General features: G+C 46.8%; 2 protein-coding genes across 3 annotated transcripts in view; one reads left to right on the top strand and one right to left on the bottom strand.

Annotated features, from left to right (window-relative positions):
* CASK (peripheral plasma membrane protein CASK) overlaps positions 1 to 23,961 on the top strand; it is a 942,297-nt gene that overhangs the window by 81,650 nt on the left and 836,686 nt on the right. The gene's annotated exons all lie outside the window — the stretch shown is intronic.
* Positions 2,408 to 23,899, bottom strand: LOC138358878 (homeobox-like protein HDP1). Its single transcript, XM_069317228.1, has 4 exons — positions 23,629 to 23,899; positions 21,569 to 21,882; positions 5,468 to 7,181; positions 2,408 to 2,601 (listed from the first exon to the last, which is right to left on the bottom strand). The coding sequence occupies exons 1-4, from the start codon at positions 23,897 to 23,899 to the stop codon at positions 2,408 to 2,410; spliced, it is 2,493 nt and encodes an 830-aa protein (XP_069173329.1).

Here is a 23,961-nt window from a genome sequence, read left to right as displayed (position 1 = left end):
CACTCAATAGTCAAACTATAATGACGTTCCTCTCACCACTCAATAGTCAAACTATAATGACGTTCCTCTCACCACTCAATAGTCAAACTATAATGACTTTCCTCTCACCACTCAATAGTCAAACTATAATGACGTTCCTCTCACCACTCAATAGTCAAACTATAATGACGTTCCTCTCACCACTCAATAGTCAAACTATAATGACTTTCCTCTCATCACTCAATAGTCAAACTATAATGACTTTCCTTTCACCACTCAATAGTCAAACTATAGTGACTTTCCTCTCATCATTCAGTAGTCAAAATAGTGACAACCCCCTCGATGTCCGTCCGTGAATGGAGACGAATATTACATAATAGTTGCAATAATATACCGTTACCGGATCAGCCTGGCTGTGATGGCTATGTGGGCCTTCGGGCTACCAAGACAAATAGTCTCAGACCAAGCAATCATCAAGAACGGTTGTCCATCGGTCAAGCCGCCGGAGTTAGAAGTGATCTCGAAATAATCAACAAGTAATCTGCCTTTTTTTCTTCGTATTCGTAGTTTTGGGTCTATTTCTGGGAGTTCCAGGCACCCTTCGGTACTTCTCAATCGTGGTCAGACTCAGAAAGTTCAGTAGAACTTCGGTTTCAACTCTTTTGACCATGTCGTAGCTCAGTTGATAAAGGCAGCGTCTGGGATGATCTCGGACGTAGGTTCGAATCCTCGTCACGGCCCTTGTGGATTTGTTTCTTTAGACAATTTGCATTGAACATTTTCTTGTGATGAGCTTCGCAAGCAGTAACATCTCTCTCTATAAGTTTAATATAAATGACCACTAGACTTACTGAGCCGATGGAAAATGTCGAAAGTTAGTAAACACGATCACCAGAGTCAAGCCAGAAGTTGCTTCATGAACATTGTTCCTGAAACAAAATATCGTTCATGCTTATATTTATCCTTACCATAACATTTGAATTTTAAAAGGATTTTGTTAATAAAGTAAAAAATGGGCAGATTTGTGGGCAAATGGAAAAAAATGGGCAAATGGGATATCGAGGGGGTGTGGCCTCGTAGCCTGGTGGATAGCGCGCTGGACTCGTAATTCTGTGGCGCGGGTTCGATTCCCGCACGAGGCAGAAACAAATGGGCAAAGTTTCTTTCACCCTGGATGCCCCTGTTACCTAGCAGTAAATAGGTACCTGGGTGTTAGTCAGCTGTCACGGGCTGCTTCCTGGGGGTGGAGGCCTGGTCGAGGACCGGGCCGCGGGGACATTAAAGCCCCGAAATCATCTCAAGATAACCTCATGAGAAATTGAGTGTGGGATAAAAATTGTATACGTGTGTCTTGCCTATTTGTGTTTGAAGGCGTTGAGTGGAAGCTCCTGGGCCCCCTTCTCTTTGCTTCAGGTCGTCTGGTGCAATGACCCCCCCCCCTTCCCGATCTACTTGTATTTCATCATATTCAGTATACCTAATCAAAACTAATCAACAAATTTTAATATAAAACTAATATAAAAACTAATAAAAATATTAATATTTTGTTAGCATATAGGGGTACCAACTCTCCTATATATATGTCTTCACGGGATATAGTTATGTATGCAAAACCAAAGGGAGGTAATACTTGAAGGGTATACAGTGTTCACAGTAGTATACAGCCACTTGTGTGTGTTGGCCTGGCAAGTGTACACTCTCGTTCTACATGTTCTTCTTGACATATGACTTCTTGACTTCGTTCTTGACATATCCCACCATCATGGCAGTAGGAACTACCAAGGTAGAATGTGCTTAAAACCACTGATGCTCCCAGCCCACAACTTAGGCGGAATGTGTCATGCAATCTGTCGATTACTTAAGTTGTTTAGCTGTACATTGAGTTATCTAATAACACGACCCCATCATAGACCAAGTGCTCACTACCCGCCACACTAAGGTATAAATGTGAGTCCTTGTGGCTCGTCTGACTTTCTGGTTCTCACGTGTGTCCTGTGACGTGTCGTTCTGTTCCCACGTGTTTTTTTCTCTACGTGTCTTCTTGCTCCACGTGTCATCTTTCTCCACGTGTCTTCTTGCTCCACGTGTCTTCTTGCTCCACGTGTCATCTTTCTCCACGTGTCTTCTTGCTCCACGTGTCTTCTTGCTCCACGTGTCTTCTTGCTCCACGTGTCTTCTTTCTCCACGTGTCTTCTTGCTCCACGTGTCTTCTTTCTCCACGTGTCTTCTTGCTCCACGTGTCTTCTTTCTCCACGTGTCTTCTTGCTCCACGTGTCATCTTTCTCCACGTGTCTTCTTGCTCCACGTGTCTTCTTTCTCCACGTGTCTTCTTGCTCCACGTGTCTTCTTGCTCCACGTGTCATCTTTCTCCACGTGTCTTCTTGCTCCACGTGTCTTCTTGCTCCACGTGTCATCTTGCTCCACGTGGTTAATGTTTATGGTTATATGTTGTGGCCAAGCTTTCCAAATTATACAGTTTGTCCCTTGAAGTATTGATTTTCTGTGGAATGAACTGGGTGCTCAGGCGACCCAGAGGGCCATTGAGTGGCTTTAGAAGCCTCTCTTGTGGCTGAAGACTAGAAGACAAAGCGTGTGCAATGATCTTGAGATGAGGCTTACAAGCTATTTACACAACAAAACATTATTCCCTCTGATTTGCCTATTGAAGAATTAAATCAATATTTTAATCCTGACCGGAATGTTAGACGAATATTGCATTTATACGACGCCTGTTGCACATTATCTACCATATTTACGGCTGGCGAAGTTATTGACCTGGGGAACGTGCAGGGAAAATTTACTGCCAGAGTTCATTCAATAAAACGCCTAACTTATCGAGAGCGCTTAAAATTGCCTAAATTGTACTCCCTGGAGCGCAGGCGAAAGATTTGTATAGTAATTTACACCTGGAAAATATTAGGACTGATCCCAAAACTGCACTCAAAATAATTCCTTACGCGACTTGAAGATAAAGTAATGTGCAAAGAACCCCGTTGACAAGTACACTTCAAAGAAAATTCAATAACATTATGGTACCGAGATTCTCCAGTACTCCGTATCTATAGGGAGTTGTCAACAACCCCCAGTTGTGTTTAAGACAATCACGACCCCTCAAAAATGTTATAATAAGGCACGAAGATTGTTCTTCTATCCTGGTGTTATGGTGTTCTAGTGCGATCTCCACTCCTCGTCCGGTTAACTTTTTCTCTAGTTTCATCCTCTTTACCATGCATTGGATGCTTTCAAATTACTGTGTGTGTGTATGTGTGTACGCTCGCGTGTATGTAAATGAGAGAGGGAGCCAGGGAGAGAGTGAATGAGAGAGCCAGAGAGGAAGTGAATAAGAGAGCCAGAGAGGGAGTGAATGAGAGAGCCAGAGAGGGAGTAAATAAGAGAGCCAGGGAGGGAGTGAATGAGAGAGCCAGGGAGGGAGTGAATGAGAGAGCCAGAGAGGGAGTGAATAAGAGAGCCAGGGAGGGAGTGAATAAGAGAGCCAGGGAGGGAGTGAATGAGAGAGCCAGAGAGGGAGTAAATAAGAGAGCCAGGGAGGGAGTGAATGAGAGCCAGGGAGGAAGTGAATAAGAGAGCCAGGAAGGGAGTGAATGAGAGAGCCAGAGAGGGAGTGAATGAGAGAGCCAGGGAGAGAGTGAATAAGAGAGCCAGGGAGAGAGTGAATAAGAGAGCCAGGGAGAGAGTGAATAAGAGAGCCAGGGAGAGAGTGAATAACAGAGCCAGGGAGAGAGTGAATAAGAGAGCCAGAGAGAGAGTGAATAAGAGAGCCAGAGAGAGAGTGAATAAGAGAGCCAGAGAGAGAGTGAATAAGAGAGCCAGAGAGACAGTGAATAAGAGAACCAGAGAGAGAGTGAATAAGAGAGCCAGGGAGAGAGTGAATAAGAGAGCCAGGGAGAGAGTGAATAAGAGAGCCAGAGAGAGAGTGAATAAGAGAGCCAGAGAGACAGTGAATAAGAGAACCAGGGAGGGAGTGAATAGGAGGAAGAGCCAGAGAGAGAGTAAATATGTAACTACTAAATTCAGTAACATTATGGTACCGAGGTTCTCCAGTACTCCGTATCTATAGGGAATTGTCAATAGGGAAAAGCGGGTGAAACAGTAATCCAGCGACGGAGTGAAGGAGATAACAAGGAAGTGTAGAAAGGAACCAGCGATGGAGGAAATTTTGAAGCAGCAAGTTTAAAGAAATTTGTGAGCGAACAAGTAATTAAGTAGCACAGGGAAGAGAACCAGGACGTGAGCCCGAGGAACCACACGGAGAGAAGCAGCTGAGTTTTTTCTCAAAGGTAAAACAAAAAAAGCTTAACTACTCGAAGTATGTGTTAGTTTTTTCCGTAGGAAGGTAGGGTGCGGGGAGGAGCGCAAGGCGGGGGGCAGCAGGAGTTCCAGAGTGTTTATCGACTTTACCTTTTGAGTGGTTTTCAAACACAAAATTTTGCTAACATGATGGATGGTGATTACTGTGTTGATTGAGGCAACACAGGATGGAGTGCGAGCTACGGCAACACGGGATGGAGTGCGAGCTACGGCAACACGGGATGGAGTGCGAGCTACGGCAACACGGGATGGAGTGCGAGCTACGGCAACACGGGATGGAGTGCCAGCTACGGCAACACGGGATGGAGTGCGAGCTACGGCAACACGGGATGGAGTGCCAGCTACGGCAACACGGGATGGAGTGCCAGCTACGGCAACACGGGATGGAGTGCGAGCTACGGCAACACGGGATGGAGTGCGAGCTACGGCAACACGGGATGGAGTGCCAGCTACGGCAACACGGGATGGAGTGCGAGCTACGGCAACACGGGATGGAGTGCCAGCTACGGCAACACGGGATGGAGTGCCAGCTACGGCAACACGGGATGGAGGGCAGGTTGCCGTTTTATCACGATAATTTGCCTTTCTCTACCTCTTACTCTAACACATTGTCCTCTGACAGGAGGGGCTATACAGAGGGAAGAAGGGAGAGGAGTCTGAGAAGTAATGAGTGAGATAGCAGGACAGACAGACAGCCAGGTGTCATCAGCTCACCGGTGCTGATAACACAAGGGACGGTAATGAAGCATATGCCTTCGTAAATTTTAAAAATAAAATAGACATACGCACGAGCGAAAACAAGTGGATATACATAGGAACTTCTCTTGGTCCTGTAGGCCTACTGCAGTGTGTACTTCCTCAAGTTTTGCTTCACTCATCTACTGAACTAAATTTTATTTATCTTATTTTTGATACGTGGCTGTCCAATCAGCTGACAGTCAGTGTAACTCAATCTGATTTTAAATTCCTAGGAAGGTTAATATGCTGTCACTTAGTGCTCAAAGCCACTCACCATCGGCCCTTCCACCTATACCACCACCAATTTAACACCAGACAACAAATTCGAACGTCAGAATAGTTAAATTATAACACAACAGTAACAGTAAGGCTAGTCGGCGGTACATGAAGAGCCAGACCTCACTACCCTGCTGCCACACACAATGGTGAGCCACCTCCACCGTAACAACCACGTCCACCTCCTCCACCGTAACAACCACCTCCACCGTAACAACCACGTCCACCTCCTCCACCGTAACAACCACGTCCACCTCCTCCACCGTAACAACCACGTCCACCTCCACCACCGTAACAACCACGTCCACCTCCTCCACCGTAACAACCTCGTCCACCTCCTCCACCGTAACAACCACGTCCACCTCCTCCACCGTAACAACCTCGTCCACCTCCTCCACCGTAACAACCTCGTCCACCTCCTCCACCGTAACAACCACGTCCACCTCCTCCACCGTAACAACCTCGTCCACCTCCTCCACCGTAACAACCTCGTCCACCTCCTCCACCGTAACAACCACGTCCACCTTCTCCACCGTAACAACCACGTCCACCTCCACCGTAACAACCACGTCCACCTCCTCCACCGTAACAACCTCGTCCACCTCCTCCACCGTAACAACCACGTCCACCTCCACCGTAACAACCACGTCCACCTCCTCCACCGTAACAACCTCGTCCACCTCCACCACCGTAACAACCACGTCCACCTCCACCGTAACAACCACGTCCACCTCCACCACCGTAACAACCACGTCCACCACCACCGTAACAACCTCGTCCACCTCCACCACCGTAACAACCACGTCCACCTCCTCCACCGTAACAACCACGTCCACCTCCTCCACCGTAACAACCTCGTCCACCTCCTCCACCGTAACAACCACGTCCACCTTCTCCACCGTAACAACCACGTCCACCTCCACCGTAACAACCACGTCCACCTCCTCCACCGTAACAACCTCGTCCACCTCCTCCACCGTAACAACCACGTCCACCTCCACCACCGTTACAACCACGTCCACCTCCACCACCGTAACAACCTCGTCCACCTCCTCCACCGTAACAACCACGTCCACCACCACCGTAACAACCACCTCCACCCCCACCACCGTAACAACCACCTCCACCCCCACCACCGTAACAACCACGTCCACCACCACCGTAACAACCACGTCCACCTCCACCACCGTAACAACCACCTCCACCCCCACCACCGTAACAACCACGTCCACCTTCACCACCGTAACAGCCTCGTCCACCACCACCGTAACAACCACGTCCACCTCCTCCACCGTAACAACCTCGTCCACCTCCACCACCGTAACAACCACGTCCACCTCCTCCACCGTAACAACCACGTCCACCTCCACCACCGTAACAACCACGTCCACCTCCTCCACCGTAACAACCACGTCCACCTCCTCCACCGTAACAACCACGTCCACCTCCACCACCGTAACAACCACGTCCACCTCCTCCACCGTAACAACCACGTCCACCTCCACCACCGTAACAACCACGTCCACCTCCACCGTAACAACCTCGTCCACCTCCTCCACCGTAACAACCACGTCCACCTCCTCCACCGTAACAACCACGTCCACCTCCACCACCGTAACAACCACGTCCACCTCCACCGTAACAACCACGTCCACCTCCACCACCGTAACAACCACGTCCACCACCACCGTAACAACCTCGTCCACCTCCACCACCGTAACAACCACGTCCACCTCCTCCACCGTAACAACCACGTCCACCTCCTCCACCGTAACAACCACGTCCACCTCCTCCACAACATCAGATAAATGCCAAATTTCACTTTTATTTTTCTGTTTCTGTCCAAATTCTGTTATTTTCTTGCACGTATGCAATAGAAACATAATATTATACATTATCCATTAGTACAATTTACACTAATATTGTAAAATATAATATTTATTTTAAAATACTGAAACAGTGTTATGTATACTTGGAATATGTATGTATTGTGTGATGTGCTATTCATAGCGATGGGCCAAGTCTTCCTTGATAGGCTACCATCTAAACATGCCTATTTAATTATGGATCAATTTGCAAAGCACAGTTATCCTATAATTATTGAATATTAAACTTGTAATTACCTGCAGATTAAACTTAAAGCCATTAAACCTGCACGGCTTTACAAGTGAGTGTTGCGAAGCTGCAAGGACGGTCCTTGTGCTTGTGTCTCTACAAGGATGGTCCTTGTACTTGTGTCTCTACAAGGACGCTCCTTGTACTTGTGTCTCTACAAGGACGGTCCTTGTACTTGTGTCTCTACAAGGACGCTCCTTGTGCTTGTGTCTCTACAAGGACGCTCCTTGTGCTTGTGTCTCTACAAGGACGCTCCTTGTACTTGTGTCTCTACAAGGACGCTCCTTGTGCTTGTGTCTACAAGGACGCTCCTTGTACTTGTGTCTACAAGGACGCTCCTTGTGCTTGTGTCTCTACAAGGACGGTCCTTGTGCTTGTGTCTCTACAAGGACGGTCCTTGTGCTTGTGTCTACAAGGACGCTCCTTGTGCTTGTGTCTACTAGGACGCTCCTTGTACTCGTGTCTCCACAAGGACGGTCCTTGTGTTTGTGTCTCTACAAGGACGCTCCTTGTACTTGTGTCTCTATAAGGACGGTCCTTGTGCTTGTGTCTCCACAAGGACGCTCCTTGTACTTGTGTCTCTACAAGGACGCTCCTTGTGCTTGTGTCTACAAGGACGCTCCTTGTACTTGTGTCTCTACAAGGACGCTCCTTGTGCTTGTGTCTACAAGGACGCTCCTTGTACTTGTGTCTCTACAAGGACGCTCCTTGTGCTTGTGTCTCCACAAGGACGGTCCTTGTGCTTGTGTCTCTACAAGGACGGTCCTTGTGCTTGTGTCTCCACAAGGACGGTCCTTGTTCTTGTGTCTCCACAAGGACGCTCCTTGTACTTGTGTCTCTACAAGGACGGTCCTTGTGCTTGTGTCTCCACAAGGACGGTCCTTGTGCTTGTGTCTCTACAAGGACGCTCCTTGTGCTTGTGTCTCTACAAGGACGGTCCTTGTGCTTGTGTCTCTACAAGGACGGTCCTTGTGCTTGTGTCTCTACAAGGACGGTCCTTGTGCTTGTGTCTCTACAAGGACGGTCCTTGTGCTTGTGTCTCCACAAGGACGCTCCTTGTGCTTGTGTCTCCACAAGGACGGTCCTTGTGCTTGTGTCTCTACAAGGACGGTCCTTGTGCTTGTGTCTCTACAAGGACGGTCCTTGTGCTTGTGTCTCTACAAGGACGGTCCTTGTGCTTGTGTCTCCACAAGGACGCTCCTTGTGCTTGTGTCTCCACAAGGACGCTACTTGTGCTTGTGTCTCCACAAGGACGGTCCTTGTGCTTGTGTCTCTACAAGGACGCTCCTTGTTCTTGTGTCTCCACAAGGACGGTCCTTGTGCTTGTGTCTCTACAAGGACGGTCCTTGTGCTTGTGTCTCCACAAGGACGCTCCTTGTGCTTGTGTCTCCACAAGGACGCTACTTGTGCTTGTGTCTCCACAAGGACGGTCCTTGTGCTTGTGTCTCTACAAGGACGCTCCTTGTGCTTGTGTCTCTACAAGGACGCTCCTTGTTCTTGTGTCTCCACAAGGACGGTCCTTGTGCTTGTGTCTCTACAAGGACGCTCCTTGTTCTTGTGTCTCCACAAGGACGCTCCTTGTGCTTGTGTCTCTACAAGGACGGTCCTTGTTCTTGTGTCTCTACAAGGACGCTCCTTGTACTTGTGTCTCTACAAGGACGCTCCGTGTGCTTGTGTCTCCACAAGGACGGTCCTAGACCATCTAGGAAATATTTTACCACGGGCCATTGGTCAGTTTTTGGCTCGTTTTTTTCAGTTTCCTAAAGTCTCCCCTAGTTACTGTTGGCTGACCGTCCTAAAGTCTCCCCTAGTTACTGTTGGCTGACCGTCCTAAAGTCTCCCCTAGTTACTGTTGGCTGACCGTCCTAAAGTCTCCCCTAGTTACTGTTGGCTGACCGTCTTAAAGTCTCCCCTAGTTACTGTTGGCTGACCGTCCTAAAGTCTCCCCTAGTTACTGTTGGCTGACCGTCCTAAAGTCTCCCCTAGTTACTGTTGGCTGACCGTCCTAAAGTCTCCCCTAGTTACTGTTGGCTGACCGTCTTAAAGTCTCCCCTAGTTACTGTTGGCTGACCGTCCTAAAGTCTCCCCTAGTTACTGTTGGCTGACCGTCCTAAAGTCTCCCCTAGTTACTGTTGGCTGACCGTCCTAAAGTCTCCCCTAGTTACTGTTGGCTGACCGTCTTAAAGTCTCCCCTAGTTACTGTTGGCTGACCGTCTTAAAGTCTCCCCTAGTTACTGTTGGCTGACCGTCCTAAAGTCTCCCCTAGTTACTGTTGGCTGACCGTCTTAAAGTCTCCCCTAGTTACTGTTGGCTGACCGTCTTAAAGTCTCCCCTAGTTACTGTTGGCTGACCGTCTTCATTCTCAACAAAGGTGTTCAACTGCCTGGAAATCGTCTATTTCTTCTCTAGTCAGGACCGAGACAAAACATCTATTTAGAACGCCATCCGTCTTCTACATTATCTATTAGGTGACCTGACAGTTTTCAATGGTCCAATCCTCTCGCTAACAATAGTTTAACACAATAGTTTAACACGGGGAGCCGGTCCGCCGAGCGCACAGCACGCTGGACTTGTGATCCTGTGGTCCCGGGTTCGATCCCAGGCGCCGGCGAGAAACAATGGGCAGAGTTTCTTTCACCCTATGCCCCTCTTACCTAGCAGTAAAATAGGTACCTGGGTGTTAGTCAGCTGTCACGGGCTGCTTCCTTGGGGTGGAGGCCTGGTCGAGGACCGGGCCGCGGGAGCACTAAAAGCCCCGAAATCATCTCAAGATAACCTCAAGATAACCTGGAAGAACCCGTTTTCCATCCACTGTTGTTGTTATTTAAGATTCGCTACCTGGAACAAAAAGTTCCAAGTAGCACGGGCTATGGTGAGCCCGTGTTCCATCCACGATTCATAATCTTATTTCACATTCCTGGCTTCTTTAACCCTTCTTGCCAGTGATTAGGCTCTATTTTGGGGGAACGTCTTCCCATCCTTTATATACTTGAGCAAGTTATGATTATTAAGACATAATTAAATTCCTTTGCCCAGCGTGGAAGGGGCGGGGGGGGGGGGTTAGCCTGTGCTTAGGCTTACCTAGCTTCTCCCTAGGCCAGCTACTGACCTTCTCCAGGATGCACCCCACAACAGTTGCTTAACTCCCGGGTACCTATTTTACTGCTAGGTGAAGAGAGGCATCAGGTGAAAGGAAACGTGCCAAATCGTTTCTGTTCCGCCCTGGTATTGTACCCGGGTCCCTATATTGTGATGAGAGGACGCAAACCACTGTGTTACAGGAACCATCTACAGTGCTACTTTGCCAACCTGTCGTCCTACGGAGCGCGCTACTTTTTAGTACGCATTAACGCCTCCGTACAAATTGCGGGCGTTTAGAGAAATTGAAAACACAGCGTTATTGACGCTTCTGGTGCACGATGTTTATCGGCTCCATTAGGTTAGGTTCTGACGCTTTTGGTTACGTTAAACCACTGCCTTAATTACGGAGGGGGAATGAAGAGAGCGGGTTGAATGTGGTAAGGTCAGCGGGGGGGGGGGGGGGGGGGTCATCACAGGTCAGCGGGGGGGGGGGGGCATCACATGTTAGCGGGGGGTCATTACAGGTCGAGGGGGGGTGTCATCACAGGTCGAGGGGGGTCATCACAGGTCGAGAAGGGTCATCACAGGTCAGCGGGGGGGGGGGTCATCACAGGTCAGCGCAACAACTAAGCCAGGGCTGGTGGGCCTCGCTAGTTTAATCAACTTCCCTCCTGGGCCGCCTTTCCTCAGGCCCTTCAAAAATTAAATTAAAAATGTGTTAAGGGTGAATCTTGCCCCGCTGCTCCTCCTCCATACCGACCCAGAGAGCGCGCACGCACGCGCCCACTAGCAGGCACGCGCGCGGACACACTCAAAATGCTATTAGAATAGTCCCAGATATGAGCCGTATGAATTACCATGAAAAGTATTGGAATAAAGTAGGTTACGGTTAAAATAGGTAACCTTCATAGGTTACGGGGTGGCCCAGGTTGGAACGCTTCTTATCAGGGGAGGTAAGGTCAGGAGAGAGCGATTAGGCAACGTATGTATTTGTCAATGTATGGAAGGGATGGGTAGCGGACGTTACCGTAATTGTCAGGGTGTGGAGAGCCGGAGTTAAGCACAGATCAGGAGAGAGCGCCAAGCTATTACAACTATATAGCACTTGGAAGGGATCAGATTAAGCATTTGGGATTTGACGGGAGAAAGGAACGGTACTCAGCCACTTGGATGGTCGGGGATTGAACACCGACCTGTAAGAAGCGCCGTCGTTGCTGTACCGTTTTGGTGAAATCACTTAAAACTTGACGCTTGTCAATAGTGAGAACGAGCTGGAGCAGAAAAATAGGGAAATAGGAAATAACAGATGGAAACTAAGCATCAAGCGAGCCACAGAGATATTAGGAAGAAATATCATGATAGTAAACAAATGGAATCCACCATTTAGTTCAATGGTGTCAGCACACCGTGTAGATGTACATAACAGTGCAATATAGGCTCCGGACCTAGGGTCCAGATTCACGAAACAGTTACAGAAGCACTTACGAACCTGTGCATCTTTTCTCAATCATTGGTGGCTTTGTTTACAATTATTAATCAGTTAATAAGCTCAGAAGCACCAGGAGACTGTTTATAACAACAACAACAGTTGATTGGGAAGTTTTCATGCTTGTAAACTGTTTAATAAATGTAACCAAAGGCGTCAAAGATTGAGGAAAGATGTACACATTCGTAAGTACTTGCGTAACTTCGTGAATCTGGCCCCTATTCTCCAGCTGAGTAAAGGTCGAGAGGAGGATCACAAGAATCGAGGCTCAACCTCCGCAAGTACAGTTAGGTAAGTACATACACGACGAAAAAGGGGTAATCTACAAAATATTAAGACATTTTCATCAATCAGACTAAGACCAAAACATGTCATGGAGTTAACAGGAAGTAGTCACTTAGCGTTAGCGAGCATTGAAATTGCACTAGAACAGACAGTGTAGCCATGACGTGCTAGATGAAGTGTACTAGTTGTACCAGGTATGCGATAGTTTAGATGCAAGCCCAAAGACCTGAAATTCTTGCCCAGGTACAAATAGAACATTCGCGCACCTGTGTACAGATATACTCAAGCCCTCTGGTCCGTATCAGACTGAAGGGGAGGCAGGAGAGGATCTTATCAGTGTGTGTAGGAGCAGTGTGCAAAGGGGAATTAATTGGGGAGGCGGCGGAAATTGTAAACTCCATTCACAGTTGTCAAGAGCAGTATGATATAGGAGAAGGTGGTCTGGAGTAACTAACTAGCTGACAGCCCAAAGACGGGGCCCAGAGACTAGAACTCAATCTCCGTTAGCATCCCTGGTTAAACTAGACGTGAACAAGCACGCATGAGTGCGTACTCTATCATAATCAAACACAGACTGCAGCAAACGCCTTCATTGATCAACTCATCCGCCCCCCTCATCCAACAACTCATCCGTCCCCCTCATCCAACAACTCATCCGTCCCCCTCATCCATCAACTCATCCGCCCCCCCTCATCCAACAACTCATCCGCCCCCCTCATCCAACAACTCATCCGCCCCCCCTCATCCAACAACTCATCCGTCCCCCTCATCCATCAACTCATCCGTCCCCCTCATCCATCAACTCATCCGTCCCCCTCATCCATCAACTCATCCATCACTACATATGCTTCTCTGTCATAGCTACAAATATCATGTAATAAGAGCAATGTAGTCCATGAGAATAGACCTTGAAACTGATGAACTGTTCAGGTAATTAACTGGTCAAATGATACTAAATAGTACAGGTGCCGCCCCTGTGCGTAAGGCTACGTCTTACTGACGTAGCCACGCACCAGTGCGTCTTACTGACGTAGCAACGCACCAGCACGTCTTACTGACGTAACCATGCACCAGCGCGTCTTACTGACGTAGCCACGCACCAGCCCGTCTTACTGACGTAGCCACGCACCAGCACGTCTTACTGACGTAGCCACGCACCAGCCCGTCTTACTGACGTAGCCACACACCAGCCCGTCTTACTGACGTAGCCACGCACCAGCGCGTCTTACTGACGTAGCCACGCACCAGCGCGTCTTACTGACGTAACCACGCACCAGCCCGTCTTACTGACGGAGCCACGCACCAGCGCGTCTTACTGACGTAGCCACGCACCAGCGCGTCTTACTGACGTAGCCACGCACCAGCGCGTCTTACTGACGTAGCCACGCACCAGCCCGTCTTACTGACGGAGCCACGCACCAGCGCGTCTTACTGACGTAGCCACGCACCAGCGCGTCTTACTGACGTAGCCACACACCAGCGCGTCTTACTGACGTAGCCACGCACCAGCGCGTCTTACTGACGTAGCCACGCACCAGCGCGTCTTACTGACGTAGCCACACACCAGCGCGTCTTACTGACGTAGCCACGCACCAGCACGTCTTACTGACGTAGCCACGCACCAGCGCGTCTTACTGACGTAGCCACACACCAGCGCGTCTTACTGACGTAGCCACGCACCAGCGCGTCTTACTGACGTAGCCACGCACCAGCGCGTCTTACTGACGTAGCCACGCACCAGCCCGTCTTACTGACGTAACCACGCACCAGCACGTCTTACTGACGTAACCACGCACCAGCCCGTCTTACTGACGTAACCACGCACCAGCGCGTCTTACTGACGTAGCCTCTAGAGACTCGTACGTCACTCTCCTTAGTTAGTATGTGTCCCTCTTTCTCCCATCCCCGAGACACGTACGTCAATCCCTACATTTATACATGTATTCAACATGTAATCCTGAGCACTCAATCCCCTCCATCATATCCAACACATCCTCCACTGACTTGTGTATACTTGTTGCATTGGTAAATCGTCTTAGTGTAATAAGGCCTTCTTGAATATCGACGAACAGTTAATGGCATTAAGACACAAACTTGGCATCAGTGGCGGCAGTTGACATACACCATGCCAATTTAGGTCACTTCGTTCATAAGACGCTTCGCCAAAGGATTTTGAAGCCGAATTATCAATTCATCTTAAACTAATCTAACCGACATTAACGCAAAGTTGGTGTGACAATTTTTTAATCTAAAAATGAGTAAAGATGTGAGAGTCGACCTCTTGCACATTGCGGGGCAGCTGGAGTAGAAAAGCCTTTGATATCTCTTGGACGGGAGGCAAGACTGTGGTTGCTGCTAGCGGCTAAGTTAAAGCTTCAGGTGACAGAGTTAAGACTTGAGAAAGTTAGTTTCTTCCATATCAGTGGACGTCTGCCAAGTCAGAATTGGTGGCTCTGGGGTGGGATTTAAGCACGGCAACTGGAGTTGAACTGAGGCAGAATATCGACATTTTCAGCATGGTATTCTAAATCCAGGAATGTCAGGTATGGGAGTATTGTACCGGGAACCAGAAGCAGCAGAGCATGAACGGGGACTTGGAATGCCAATCCATATTGCTCTCAAATGGATACTCGTGAAGGAAACTTTTACTGATATCTATCAGAAATCTGGCAAAAATTTAGACATTGCACAAACGGTATCTGAAGTTGAAATACAGAGGGGGCAAGCGACATACCTTCAGAGTAATCCTAATATTTGACTTGTCATTGATAATCTGTGCAGTTTACGTAAAACTACAATGAAACAAAACACAGCCGTGACATATTGGAATTGAAAATTCAAGAATACTTGGCCGAGGCGCTGGAATACTGTCTATTGTTATCACAAAAGTTAACCAGAAGCAGCAGCAGCAACTCGTAGAAAAAGCAGCAGCAGCAACTCATAGAAGCAGCAGCAGCAACTTGTAGAGGCAGCAGCAGCAGCAACTCGAAGAAGCAGTAGCAGCAGCGACTCGTAGAAGCAGCAGCAGCAGCAACTCGTAGAAGCAGCAGCAGCAGCAGCAGCAACTCATAAGAGCAGCAGCAGCAGCAACTCGTAGAAGCAGCAGCAGCAGCAGCAACTCGTAGAAGCGGTAGCAGCAGCCGTAGCAGCAGCAAGGGAAAGAAAAGGAGGAGGTACTTGCATAACAGCTTTCACCTAATAATGACCACGGGGGGAGCGAGGCCTAGCTCGCCTGCTGGCCATACGCTTGTCCAGTTATAATTTAACATTCCTGACACAAATTCTTCATCGAATCTGGCTTTACAGTTGTGAATGGAGGTGGCTTCCACAACTGCTGCTTCTCTGTGCATTCCACTTGTTGACCACCCGTGCAAGATACAAGTATTTACTTGCATTTCTTCGATTCATTTGCGTTTCCAGATTCCATCTGTGCCCTCTTGTCCTACTTTTCCTGATTTAAATATGCTGTTCTTTTCCACTTTGTCTGAGTATCTTGTATGTTGTAATTATATCTCCTGTGACCGCCTCTCCTCAGGGCTCTCTGATAGCTTCCGTACACGATGATAAGGTGAGTCTAGTCACCCACTGGACTGACTCATATTCATCTTGTCTATTAATTTTCATTCTGGTCGGTGTTTACAAGGTTATGTGAGGAGCTTAAATAAACAATAGTAACATGTTATTAATAAAGGTGTGCGAGTCTCCTGTACGCATTATTAACTACTTGTTTAATTTATACGAATAAAGATTATCTTAGTAATTAGTTGTTGCAGCTTCGTGTGTGTTTTCTTAAAGAGGAAGGAAAGCAGAGATAAACATTACAGAAAGAGCAGACGACGGTCGCTAATGAGTTTAAACTGTGTATCGGGAACTGATATCTTTCGCCTCAGAGAAGAAAGGAAGTTAAATAATCACCGTAAAGGCGTATCTTACGCCTTGGACGAGGCCCACATCCACCGTATGGGAACCTAAAGCCAGCATGTTTTTACGTCCTTGTGCTACGTTTGTTATACGATCTTACGACCCACATAAACACTTCATACGCTAGAAGGTGAAGGGACGACGACGCTTCGGTCCGTCCTGGACCATTCTCAAGTCGATTGTGAATGGTACTCAAGTTGATACACAGTCGACTTGAGAATGGTCCAGGACGGACCGAAACGTCGTCGTCCCTTCACCTTCTAGTGTGTGGTTTGGTCAACATTCTTGAGCCACGTTATTGTGACTCATCGCCTGGTCTTCATACGCTTCCTTTCTGTATTAATAAACAATTATGAAATAATACAAATAGTGCAATAATTGGCCAAGCGCGTGTGCATGATTATCCTCGTCGTTTAGGCAGCGTATGTATTTTTCAATGTATGGAAGGGATGGGTAGCGTATGTTACCGTAATTGTCAGGGTGTGGAGAGCCGGAGGCTGCAATGGTGCACTTCACGTCTCTTTACTTGCCCGTGCTGACGCTCAATGCCCTCATGTGTTGCGCGTTATGAAAGTGGGAGACGGCAGCTACTATAAAAAACATCGCATTATGCTCCTGCAGGTCTTTCTTATGCGTGACTTAACGTCCGAGTTAAATTGTCAGGCTTTCAGTAAGCGGAAAAAATATTCGCTAATTGTATTGGTTTGTTCGGTTTTCTTTTTATGGTAAAAACTAATTTGCATATTATAGATCTTTTTATTGTTTTCACCTCAATATGTTTACTGGGTTCTGTCTTTTTGCCAGCTGTCGGTTGATGAATGCACTGACTTCCGATAATCCTGTTCATCATCTATTTGAAGCTATTTACTGATTTAACTTCTGTTATTTCTCTCTCATGACCATACCAATACACTAAAATAGTTTGTTTCAAACATCCCTGTGACTCACATGTGCAAAGTTGCCATCCATGTCTCCTTTATCCATGTTATCAATAGCTTACTAGGTAGAGCACTAGCTCCTAAGCTTCATCTTTCCAGTTACCGATTGACTGCAGTGACTATATAATATTTGCCTGCGAAACTCTATAGTGGTTACTTCGACAACAACCCATTTGATTTGTTCCAGTTGCATATAACTTATAGTCAATAAAAAATAGTAACTGGAGACCTGGCAGTAAACCCGATTGGCGGGTCGTGTTCTAGGGGGTAAAACTTGTAGGGTAAGGTTGACCAAACCACACACTAGAAAGTGAAGGGACGACGACGTTTCAGTCCGTCCTGGACCATTCTCAAGTGGATTGTGAATGTCATTCGGGACGGACCGAAACGTCGTCGTTCCTTCACTTTCTAGTGTGTGGTTTGGTCAACATATTTCAGCCACGTTATTGTGACTCCTCGTCTACTTGTAGGGTAAGGTTTACTGTCCCTTAAGCTATGGGAAGGCAAAGCTTAAGGCAAAGTTGGCAAAGTTGACGCCTGCCAACAGGAGCCAGAAGGCGTCTACTTCTGTATCAACTTGTGTAAAGGAAAAAAAATATCTACCTGGCATTTCTGCCACTCATTTGCGCAAATATAAGTGCAACTTCCGGGATCTTATAACCGCTATAGCTCAAATCAATTCATTACAATGTGGATGACATTGACACCGTGTCCAAACCGACGTGCTTTAGTGGAATTTAATTAACTTGATTTTGACACATTTGCAGACTAATTAGCATCGTCATCGATAAGTTAGTTTTATATGTTAAAGGTTTGGAAGTCACTTAAAATTTAACTCGTCTTACCAAGATAGTGATCCGGATAGTATCAAGCCAGCTAGATAAACCTGGTCCATTCATGTCTTCATATTCAAAGCAGCACTGCCTCCCAGTCACACCAACTCTGCTTGATACCTGTTTGATGGGGTTCTGGGAGTTGTTCTACTCCCCAAGCCTAGCCTGACTTGTGAGAGCTTGGTCCACCAGGCTGTTGCTTGGAGCGGCCTGCAGGCCCACTTGGTGGCAGCTAAATTTTGTATTGTACCATCCTGACCTTTCTTGCTTGTTCTACACTTGTGTGTGCCTACACTGCAGACTCAGTCTGGGTGTATTACATTGGTGTGTGGATGCTATTCATATCCAGCCTTGTGTACTACACTGATGAGAGGGAGCAATAGTCTCTGGCACTTACACCCAAATCGTTTAGGAGTTGAGAGGTGGGAACATAGAGCCGTAAGCTCATTCCCCGCAAGTACAGCATTATCTGCTTGTCCACCCTTGATGAATACTTCCACTCTGACGTGTCTGTTTCATCTTGGGAATCCATATTTGACCTCTCTGTACTCAGCGTTGGCTTAAAATGACAAGTTTAAGTAGTGTCTGCCTAGTGTGGTTGGGATCCACCGTCACAGTTCCTGCATACTGAAATTTCTAGCATCTGCAGATCATTGAAAAAAGTCCAACAATTGCTAAATTAAAAGAATTTATAGCAAGATGAGCGCAGGGGACGACATGGCGTCGGTGAGATCACTCGTCCTGTTGAAGTAGAGATGTTCCTGCTTGCTCTTTTTCCTGCCGGTTTTGAATACTTTATTTGCCGGTATTTCACTCAGGGCCTGTTCCAAGCGTGTCTATCGACCAATTGTTCTCGTCTATCGACCAATCGTTCTCGTCTATCGTCTATCGATATTGTTTTCTTCAGTTCAGTGTGTTCTTTTCAAGCAGGACGCTAGTTAGATGGCCATACACATTATCTCAGGAATCAAACAACTGTATATTTTCCAAACTTTTAGTTTTGTTTTGTTAGTAAAGCTGAATTAATGATCACCTTTTGTATTCCAAAATGTTCGAGGCTTCTGGTGCATAATTTATCTTTAACGTGTGTAGTGTTATACGGGGTGTTGCAAGTGTGACTTGAAGTGGCGAGTGTGTGTTGTGTAGTCACCGGCTCCCGATCTGTGAAGGTAGAGAAGAGCAGGGCGCAGTGCAGTCGTCACGTTGTTGAATTCTAAGTGTCTTAACGGGCCAATTGTCACAATAAACCCCCAGAGAGATCCCTCGCCAGTCAATTAGTCGGTGCTAATCTAGTTTCCTCTTTTGTCGAGCATGGTTGGTGTGTGAGGTGGTGATGGAATGTGTGGACTGCTCAGTGATCTACGTTTGTGGGGTCTAGGACGCATGTTTATATCTTGAAACAACATTAAAGGATTTTTATAATAATACTGATAACACTAGACTGGACTGCAGCTGTGTAGGAGGGCATGACCAGTATATGATATATCCATATGCTATATGGATATATCATATAAATAAAAAATGTAAATAGCGATTTTGAACAAACGAACAATCTCCGAAAGTTCTTCACCGATTGGTTTAAAAATTTGACACAACATTCCATTCGCATCCGAGCAGATTTTTATATACATACTATATAGATGTCACGTTTGTGACGGGATAAAAACATGTTCATGTGAGGGAAATCTTCGAAACCTCTTTACCGATTGCTTTGAAATTTTGACACAACGTTCCATTCGAATACGCGTGTGTTTTTATATACCTACTATATAGATGCAACACCTGTGACAGGTAAAAACATGTAACGATTCCATTTCAATGTTTCCGATTGCATTGATAAATTGAATTTTCAAAGATTTCGATTTATTTTCAGTTTGATTTAATTATTTTGTGTAACATTGCGTTGGAATTGAGCTGTGTTGTTTACCATGTCGCTCATTTCGTGAGTATAGATTTTTTTATTTTTCATTTCGTTTTTAACTGTTCTTATTTTCAATGATGGGAACATCCGATCATTTGATCTTCCCAATTTTCTGATGGGAACATCAGATCATTTGAGAATGCATCGGACGGGGGAGTGGGGAATGGTGGGGAGGACGAGAGGACGGGGGAGTTGGAGATGGTGGGGAAACAAGGGGAGAGGGGAGGACGAGGGGACGGTGGAGTGGGGTATGGTGGGAAGGACGAGGGGAAGGTGGGAAGGACAAGAGGGCGGGGGAGGGGAAAAATGGTTGGGAAGACGAGGGGGAGGGGGTTAATAGTGGGGAGGACTGGGGGGACAGGGAAAGGTTCCTGTGGCTCAGCAACGCACAATTGCGTTGCTGAGCCACAGCAACGCGTGGCCGGGTGCAGCTAGTGCGATAATAAATTGGTAATTCTTGTTTTTTTTTTTTAGTACAGATAAACACGTGAGCGTGCGAGGAACGGTACAGAGACGCCAGAGATCAAACAAAGGCCACAGTTAATAAGTTCCGATGGATTGACTTAAGTAGCTTTATGTGTTGGGTGCAATTTCAAAGATTCTATTGGAGCGATACATAAGGAAGTATACCTAAGTAACAATTTTTCTCCCTGTGTAGTCGCTGCTATTTTCCGATAGCTTGCGCCTCCAAAGTAAGAATAGCTATTATTTCCCTCAAACTTTGCATTGACCTTTACCACAGACAGCTTAGAGGAAGCATCTCGAAGGTACCTGAAGACTGCCCTCTAATTAATTAGTTAATGTGTCACAGCTCTAGATAAGGAGTCGCCAGTCTTCAAGTACCTTCAAGACGTTTTCCCTAAACTGTCTCAAGCAAAGGTCAAGCAAAGTTTAAGGGGATGAATGGCAATTTTTTTTACCTGTGAGTCATAAGCAATGAGAAAATAAACCCTGCCCTAGAACACAAATTGTTACATTATGTAGTACTAATAGTGATCATTTTAATTAAAATATACAATAGAACATGTTACACTGGTTAGTAAATATGTACAAAAAGAGTATATTAACGAAGTTGCTAATACGCAAAGCGCTTTGAGCACAACTTTGCGCCGGCCGGTGAAATATCTTTACTGTAGCAAGAACATAAATGTTGAGACATGATGGTTAACATGCGCTGGGCGTAGCACTCGTGACTTGGGAGCTTCACGGAGGAGAATGGCTCAGTTTGGCACAGTCTGGGGCCTTATATATCTGGGGCCAGATTCACGAAAGCACTTACGCAAGCACTTACGAATGTTTACATCTTTCCTCAATCTTTGACGGCTTTGGTTACATTTATTAAACAGTTTACGAGCATGAAAACTTCCCATTTAACTGTTGGTATTGTTATAAACAGCCTCCTGGTGCTTCGGAGCTCATTAACTGTTTAATAATTGGAAACAAAGCCGCCAAAGATTGAGAAAAGATATACAGGTTCGTAAGTGTTTGCGTCAGTGTTTCGTGAATCTGGCCCCTGGGCAAGTGTCGAGTGCAGAGTGCCAGTCGACCAGTTGGAATACCATAATTATCTATTGGAAAATACTATAGATAGTGGTTTAAGAGGTACATCGGTGGTATCTGTGGCTCTGTGCAATACCGGCATCGGTCAAATTGTAGGTACACATACATCTGTTGCTAATGGCACGGCAGTGTCTGGTATAAATGTAATTACTGCCGAGGTGATTGCGTTAGGTGTCGTGTAAGTTATAGTAATAGCGAGATAATTGCATGAAATGCAGGTGGCGATGCCGGTAGGGTACATAAACAAGATATATGTGGCAAATAGGCCCGGGTCGTCTGAGGTGCACCCGAGTGATATATTATCTTGGCTTCCACGGTTACAACGATCGATGCTGCTCTGAATAAATCTCCGTCCTCGACTGCCTAACTCTGGGCTGTCGGGCGACACGCTGACAGCTAGAGTGTTCTTATCGAGCAAAACTAGAAATTCGCATGAACTATAGTTTACACTTATGAAGAATTGGTTTGCAACAAGCCATTTTTTGTGCGAGCAGCAATATTAAAAAAATCGTTCGAAGTGTCACGTTCCAATCAAGTTTTTGAGGTAATGTAGGCCTGAGCAAATCCATAAGGGCCGTGACGAGGGTTCGAACCTTCGTCCGAGAGCATCCCAGACGCTGCCTTAATCGACTGCGCTACGACATGGTAAAAAGAATTGCAACCAGAAGGTCTACTGCCCTTACTTGGACCCTGCAGTCTCTCCGAGACACAAACCAGGAGTTTACGCAATTCCCTCATACACTCGAGCTCTGTCAAATGCCCGTTTTACCTCTTCGCCCTTACTTCATTTGATGCATCACGCTATTGTGATTTCTATGTGTAATGTAGCCCTACTTGCAACAAGTCATGGCATACCTGGTGCGCCAAACTACTTGTGACGACCCTGTTGTTTGGGGAAAATGGAGAAGCAAATTGGGTTGAAACTAATGACCGTTGTAATCCCACTATCATCTCAACAGTGTGATGCCGTTGAGACAAGGCCCTGAATGCAGGCGATGAGTTACAATAACGTGGCTGAAGTATGTTGACCAGATCACACACTAGAAGGTGAAGGGACGACGACTTTTCGGTCCGTCCTGGACCATTCTCAAGTCGCTTGGGAATGGTCCAGGACGGGGTTGTTGGGACGCATTGTTGGGTGCGTCGACTTGAGAATGGTCCAGGACGGACCGAAACGTCGTCGTCCCTTCACCTTCTAGTGTGTGGTCTGGTCAACAAGGCCCTGAAGACTGTGCCAGACAAATGAAGTGTGATCAAACCATAGATTAGTTTGGTAATTTAAATCAAATATCATGAGAATTTTAAATCTGTAACTATAACATAAGGAGACTTTGAAAAGTCTTAGGAGTGAGTCAGGTGAGCACGCTGTACCTCTGGGGCCAGATTCACGAAGCAGTTACGCAAGCGCTTACGAACCTGGGGCCAGATTCACGAAGCAGTTATGCAAGCACTTACGAAAGTGTACATCTTTCCTCAATCTTTGACGGCTTTGGTTACATTTATTAAACAGTTTACAAGCATGAAAACTTCCCAATCGACTGTTGTTATTGTTATAATCAGCCTCCTGGTGCTTCGGAGCTCATTAACTGTTTAATAATTGTAAACAAAGCCGCCAGAGATTGAGAAAAGATGTACAGGTTCGTAAGTGCTTGCGTAACTGCTTCGTGAATTTGGCCCCTGTCCACCTTTTCTCAATCTTTGGCGGCTTTGTTTACAATTATTAAACAGTAATGAGCTGCGAAGCACCAGGAGGCTGTGTATAATAATAACAACAGTTGATTGGCAAGTTTTCATGTTCGTAAACTGTTTAACAAATGTAACCAAAGCCGTCAAAGATTGAGGAAAGATGTACACGTTCGTAAGTAATTGCGTAACTACTTCGTGAATCCGACCCCTGGGATGCAGATGTCGACAGGTGTGAGTGAAACTCCCTTCGGCCAGCGGGGGTACACCTGCGCGCTGAATAACTCTTGACAATGGATTACCTACCTACCTGGATATTAACATAAATATTTTTGGTAAAGGATCGTATCGCAGTTGTTTGGCAGCACCAGTATCCTGACTATTACTAGTGGAGCCTGGCCCAGGCCGCGCTGCGCCAGCACACACGTCTTCCTAACCGTCCACATGTAAACAAAAGTTAGGTAATACTACTGCCGTCTTTACCTGCTTGAAGGCGTCCAGGTGGTTCACGTTGTTGGGTGCGTCCAGGTGGTTCACGTTGTTGGGTGCGTCCAGGTGGTTCACGTTGTTGGGTGCGTCCAGGTGGTTCACGTTGTTGGGTGCGTCCAGGTGGTTCACATTGCTGGGTGCGTCCAGGTGGTTCACATTGCTGGGTGCGTCCAGGTGGTTCACATTGCTGGGTGCGTCCAGGTGGTTCACATTGCTGGGTGCGTCCAGGTGGTTCACATTGCTGGGTGCGTGCGGGTGGATACATCCTCGACAGGAGAATTTTGCTTCAAGATATTTCGTCTTTTGTGAGCGACTTGTCCTACCAAC

This window comes from Procambarus clarkii, chromosome 87 (assembly GCF_040958095.1).
Source record: "Procambarus clarkii isolate CNS0578487 chromosome 87, FALCON_Pclarkii_2.0, whole genome shotgun sequence".
In the NCBI taxonomy this organism is placed as follows: Eukaryota; Metazoa; Arthropoda; class Malacostraca; order Decapoda; family Cambaridae; genus Procambarus; species Procambarus clarkii.
This window is presented reverse-complemented; position numbering and strand designations above follow the sequence as displayed.